The sequence below is a fragment of the Bubalus kerabau genome, chromosome 10 (assembly GCF_029407905.1).
Source record: "Bubalus kerabau isolate K-KA32 ecotype Philippines breed swamp buffalo chromosome 10, PCC_UOA_SB_1v2, whole genome shotgun sequence".
Taxonomy (NCBI): Eukaryota; Metazoa; Chordata; class Mammalia; order Artiodactyla; family Bovidae; genus Bubalus; species Bubalus kerabau.
Window position 1 is genome coordinate 66511179 of NC_073633.1, and position 6071 is coordinate 66517249.

A 6071-nucleotide genomic window follows, 5' to 3' on the forward strand; every position below is an offset into this window, starting at 1 on the left:
AACCATATATTACTAATATCACTATCAATTTATGCGGACGAGATTTTCTTGAACAAACGAAAGCCACAATTTCTTTAAATGAACCTTTTTAATGGGGGCCATTGAGTTAACACCACTGCCTCTCGATTGGGAATCTGATACCCCAGTATGGACACCTCAATGGCCCCTAACTAAAGAAAAATTGGCAGCTCTTATGCAATTAGTAAATGAATAATTACAAAAAGCTCATATAGAACCTTTATTTTCCCTGTGGAATTCCCCTATTTTTGTAATAAAAAAGAAATCAGGAAAATGGCAAATGTTGATAGATTAAAGAAATGTAAATAATACCATGTTACCTATGGAGCCCTTACAACCCAGATTGCCCTCCCCTTCTATGGTATCAAAAGGATGTTCTGTAGTTATTATTGACTTACAAGACTGCTTTTTTACTATACCTCTGCACCCTAAAGATAGAAAACGTTTTGCCTTTTCAGTTCCTTCTATAAATCACATGGCTCCTGTTAAAAGATTTCAATGGAAGGTGCTACCTCAGGGAATGATGAACTTTTCTACCATTTGCCAATATCTCATATCTGTTTTATTACAACCCATTAGAGATAAGTATCCTACTGTGTTTATAATTAATTACATGGATGATACACTTCTTTCTATGGAATCTGAACTCCATTTGCAACTACTCTTCAAAATCATCACCTGCTTGTTGCGCCAGATAAAATTCAATGGAAAGCACCCTTTAATTATTTAGGACATGTTATGGAAGAATCTAAAATCAAACCTCAAAAAACTCAAATTTCTGTGCAGTCTCTACGCATGCTGAATGATTTTCAAAAATTGCTAGGAGATATTATTTGGCTGTGGCCATCTGTTGGCATACCCACCTATGCCTTACAAAATCTATTTAAAATTTTAGAGGGATCCCCTGACCCTAATAGCCCTGGGCAGCTAACAAAAGAGGCCAAAGAAGAACTGGCCTTAGTGGAGAAACGCATTCAACAATCTTTTTCAACTCGGCTAGATTATGATCTGGAGAAGGCAGTGGCACCCCACTCCAGTACTCTTGCTTGGAAAATCCCATGGACGGAGGAGCCTGTTAGGCTGCAATCCATGGGGTCGCTAAGAGTTGGACACGACTGAATGACTTCACTTTCACTTTTCACTTTCATGCATTGGAGAAGGAAATGGCAGCCCACTCCAGTGTTCTTGCCTGGAGAATCCCAGGGATGGGGGAGCCTGGTGGGCTGCCGTCTATGGGGTCGCACAGAGTCAGACACGACTGAAGTGACTTACATAGCGTAGCATAGATTATGATCAACCAGTTTCTTTACACATATTCCCCACTGAACATTCGCCCACTGCAATTATAGCTCAGCATAGCCCAATAGAATGGGTATATTTACACACTAAACAGTCTAAAAAAAATTGTATCATATATTGAGAAAATAGAGCACTTAATTGTGTCAGGAAGAAGCCGTATACAAACTTTGACTGGATTTGATCCATATGCAATACACGTTCCCTTGACATAAAAGGAATTGCAAACTGCCTTACAGTATAACTTGACCATGCAAATGGCATTAAGTGATTTTCAAAATGTTATCTCATTTCATTTGCTGGAAGGAAAATTATGGGACTTTCTACAATGTACTAAATTCATTGTAACTAATATCATTGCATCCCAGCCTATTTCCAATGCACCCACCTATTTCATTGATGGCAACAAGAAAGGCATAGCAGGGATTGTCAGCCCTGATATCAAAGAGAAATTACCCACTACCTATTCTTCAGTACAAAGAGTTGAGTTGTATGCTTTATATGCTCTTTTGTCACTTCAACCATTATCCTTCAACGTATATACTAATTCCAAATACCTTGCTTCTCTTTTTCCTGACTTTGTTACTGCCTTTTTATACGACCTAGATGAAGAATTATATACTCTCTTTTCACAGACTCAAGCTTTAATTCGCTCACATATGGAACCTTTCTTTATTGCACATATACGTGCTCATTCAGGTTTACCTGGCCCTCTGGTTGCAGGAAATGATGCTGTTGACAGGCTCATAGCTCCCGTCTTTACATCTGCCAGTGACGAACATGCTAATCTTCATACCAATGCTAACAGATTGCACTCTAAATACCATATTCCTCTCACTGAAGCGCAGCATATTATTAAAACCTGTGATGTCTGTGCCCCTCTGCACTTATGAACTATGATTTCAGGAGTTAATCCCTGGGGGCAACAACCTAATTCCCTTTGGCAATCTGACTTCACTCACTGCTCCTTAGAAAAATTTTCTTTGCTTTTTGTCTCAATAGATACATTTTCCGACTTTATCTGGACAGTACCTATCTCTTCAGAATCCAGTAAACATGCCATTTCCGTACTCTTACTCACCTTCCCCATTATGGGGATTCCTTCCGTCTTGAAAACAGGCAATGGACCTGCATTCACCTCGCATTCGTTTCGTTCATTTTTATCAGAATGGAACATAACACACATTACAGGAATACCCTATAATCCTCAGGGTCAAGCCATTATTGAAAGAGCCCACTGCACCCTAAAAACTCATTTATTAAAACAGAAAGGGGGAATATGGAAGAGGAGATATGCTTCTTATCCTATGAACCCTCAATTATTATTATCTTTAACTCTTTATTCCCTAAATTTTTTAAACTTAACAAAAAATAATTCTGATACTCGTGCAGATAGACATTTTGCAGAAGACAAAAACAGCAAATTAGAAATCAATACACCAATATGATATAAGCAATTTAATCAGTGGCTGCCAGGAATCTTACAACTCTTAGGCAAGGGTTATGGTCTTGTCGTTGCAGATGGAGAGGAAATCTGGGTTCCCCTTCACCATGTCCGTTACCGAGAGGGACCCCAAGACTGGACTCCCTTGGGAAGTGATGAAGTTGACGTGAAGGGTCTTGTCAATGACCCTGGAGGAGCCAGTGAGGAAACGTCATCATCTGAATCCTTACCCGACATGGGTTCAAGTGAAAAACATGACTCATCAGGCTGAGCAGACACTGAAGAGTACTGGAACTCCTATGACTCCAGATAAGCTGTTTCTGGCAATGTTAGCTGTTCTTTCCTGTTCCTCTGGGGTAAGTGCAGAATATGTTTATTGGGCATACATACCCAACCCACCACTTCTCTCCATAGTGGATTGGGTAGATAAAGCACCTATGATCTTTACTAATGATAGCATGCATTTTCCAAGTCCCTGGTCCATAAAGCGACCAATTCATGAAGAAGATGAGGGAAAGCCAATCAACATTTCCGTGGGATTCAAAACCTTGCCTATCTGTTTCGGATCTCATCACCTTTGCATGGCTATCTTCCCACAGTGGTGGGCATACTCTGCCAACAATGGGACTGCTTTGTGTCTGGGAATGTTTGCTACGGCATCTTTCTTACTTAATGGCTCCAAGCGACATTATCCAGGCCAGATAGCCAACTATTCGAACTCGCTTTTTCAACCAGAGGAACCTTCATGTCATACTGTATCTTGGAGAAGAAAACAGAAGATACAACCGTTACATTGGTCTGATTGTCGAGGCAAATTTGGGAAAGTTTCTATAATTCAGCAAAATCATACTAATCATACATTTAAATTTGTTGACTGGGGACCTCATGGGTTGTTTGTAAACTGTTCTGAAGAACAGGAGGAACATCATAATTGCTCCTGCTTAATAGATCAAGCTTAATAGATCAAGCATTGATCTCCTTGCTTAATAGATCAAGCATTGGAGGCTTTCATAAATCTAAGACAAGTTTCTGGACTGATAAGGACATATTGCTGAATTGGTATAACGGGGGCTTATCACTGCCATGACCCAGGATTGTCGTCCCCATTGTGGGGCCAGAACAATGGCACATTTGGAAAATTCCAGCAGCCTTAGAGCACTTCACTAGTGTTTATGGGACTGTGGGTGTGTTTCGTCCTTCTAATTATACCTTCCTATACAATAGTACTGGCTATATTCAATCGTGTGTTCACCTTCCATACTTGTTTATTGTAGGGCATTTTGATATTGACTTATCGGCCAAGATTGTCGATTGTACTGCATGTGCATTGTATACCTGCCTTAATCACACCATTTCATATCACAATGCTAGCATTGCGCTAATTAAACAAAGATCTGACTTATGGCTTCCCGTAAACTTAACTGAACCTTGGACTGATTCTGTATTTCTTTCTGTATTGTTGAAAACTGGACTTAGGTGATCTAAGCGCATCATTGGGTGGATTATTGCAGGCATCTTAAGCCTTATTTCTATTGTGACTGTAGGAACTTTGTCTGATATGGCTTTACAGAATTCTATATAAAATCATGACTTTATCACTGCTTGGTACAAAGACTCTCATGATCTTTGGACTCGACAAGCTCAAATAGATCAGCAATTACAAACATGAATTAATGAATTACAAACTGTGGTTATCCACTCAGGAGATCAAGTGCAGCAACTGACTTTCCAAACACGTATACGTTGTCACTGGAATTTTACTTCTTTTTGTCTGACTAACATGCCCTACAATAGCACTGAATATCCTTGGGATAAATTTAAAGTGCATTTGCAGGATCTCACAGATAACTCAAGTTTAGACATCAATCTGTTGAAACAACAAATTGCTAATTTTCAAGTTAAGGTACCTAAGGAATTGTACAGCACTCAATTTTATGATACTTTAACCCTATCGTCTCTAGACCCTAGAGCTTGGTTTTCAGGAAGCAATATTTTTATATATGTATTAATCACCCTGCTTTTTCTATCATTGCTTATAGGATATAGATGTCTGTACTCAAGACTCCATGCCTCCCACAATGGAGTCTAGCAGCTGCCGTGCTTAAATTAAAAACAAAAGGAGGATATGTTGGGAAGCGCAGTACGAAATAGCCGGTTGGAGGAAGTCCTTGGGAAAGTGGCGAAAGGCCAGAAGTACCCTGGCTTTGTGTGCTGCAGGCAGAAAAACATCTCCTGCCTTTGGTTATGCCTGGCGCCAAGATTTAATAATAAATATTAAGGATGTTGCTTGAGAAAACGGGTTATGGGATAAGCACATGGGTCACTTAGAGCGCGCTGTCCTTGAAATATTTTTACTGATTAGGTGTTAACCCCTTATGCGCTCTGCTGGCTGCATACTCTAAGCTCTTTGTTCCTGCTTCTATAAAAAGGCTTGACTGCAGAAATAAACTTGTCAGTCCTTGCAAGAGACTGTCCGAGTGTCATTCTTTCAGGTTTGTTGCTTCCAAGTCCCGGGGAGAAAATCCCCAACTATAACAGTTCTTACAAAATACCTTTTAGTATTTAACCAAAATGATTTAAATGCATTTTTCCTTAGATCAATGTGATAACTCATATTAATAGATTTTTAAATATTAATCTACCTTTGAGTTCCTGAAGTACACTGTTCCACGACCATGGGATTTCATATATGTATGTAGTATTCTTATTTGCTAATGTTTTATTTCATATTTTTGGATTTATTTTCATAAATGATATTGATCTCCAGTTTTCTTTAACATGTTATTATCAGCTTTATGCCAGCTTTATAAAATGAATTAAAGTCTTTCCTACTTTCTCTATACCAGGCCAGTATTATAGCATAAAAATTCTCTGTTCCTCAAGTATTTCAAGGAACTTGCTGTTGAAACACAAAGGATCTGATATAAATTTTGCAAGTAGCCACTCCAAAGGGTGGAAAAGCCACTCCAAAGGGTGGAAAAGCCACCCTTTCAGTGGCTTTTCATGGTATATCCAGATTTTCTCCTTAGTCAGCTTTCATGGCTGGTGGAGTGAATCAAAGGACACAATTAATGGCCTCCTTGTATTTGTGTTCTTTGCAGTGTGGCTTTGTAGCTCTTCCCATAAAAATGTGAATTCCCTTTCTCTGTGCCTTAAATCGTGACTGACCTTGTAACTTGCTTTGGCCATTAAAGTCTGATATAAATGACAATGTGTCATGTCCGAGCTTAGACCATAAGTATTTAACTTGTGTAATTCTGCTCTTGCAACCCTGCCATCTTTATTTGAATAAACCCAAACTAGCCTGCTGGAT

The 6071-nt window shown here is 39.2% G+C and overlaps 1 protein-coding gene across 1 annotated transcript; it reads left to right on the plus strand.

The window, feature by feature from the left end:
* Positions 1-2906: 2906 nt before the first annotated feature.
* Positions 2907-5158, plus strand: LOC129620602 (inteferon-activable protein 208-like). The gene is made up of 2 exons (XM_055536399.1): positions 2907-3114; positions 4798-5158. Exons 1-2 carry the CDS (start codon positions 2941-2943, stop codon positions 4861-4863), a joined length of 240 nt encoding a protein of 79 aa, XP_055392374.1. The 5' UTR covers positions 2907-2940; the 3' UTR covers positions 4864-5158.
* The last annotated feature ends 913 nt before the right edge of the window (positions 5159-6071 follow it).

What these genes read in the sequence shown, in the direction of transcription:
- LOC129620602 (XM_055536399.1), top strand. Translation starts at nt 2,941, where the DNA reads ATGACCCTGGAGGAGCCAGTGAGGAAACGTCATCATCTGAATCCTTAC. An exon ending in TTCTTTCCTGTTCCTCTGGG is followed by an intron (nt 3,115 to 4,797) that starts GTAAGTGCAGAA and finishes CATTGCTTATAG; the next exon opens with GATATAGATGTCTGTACTCA.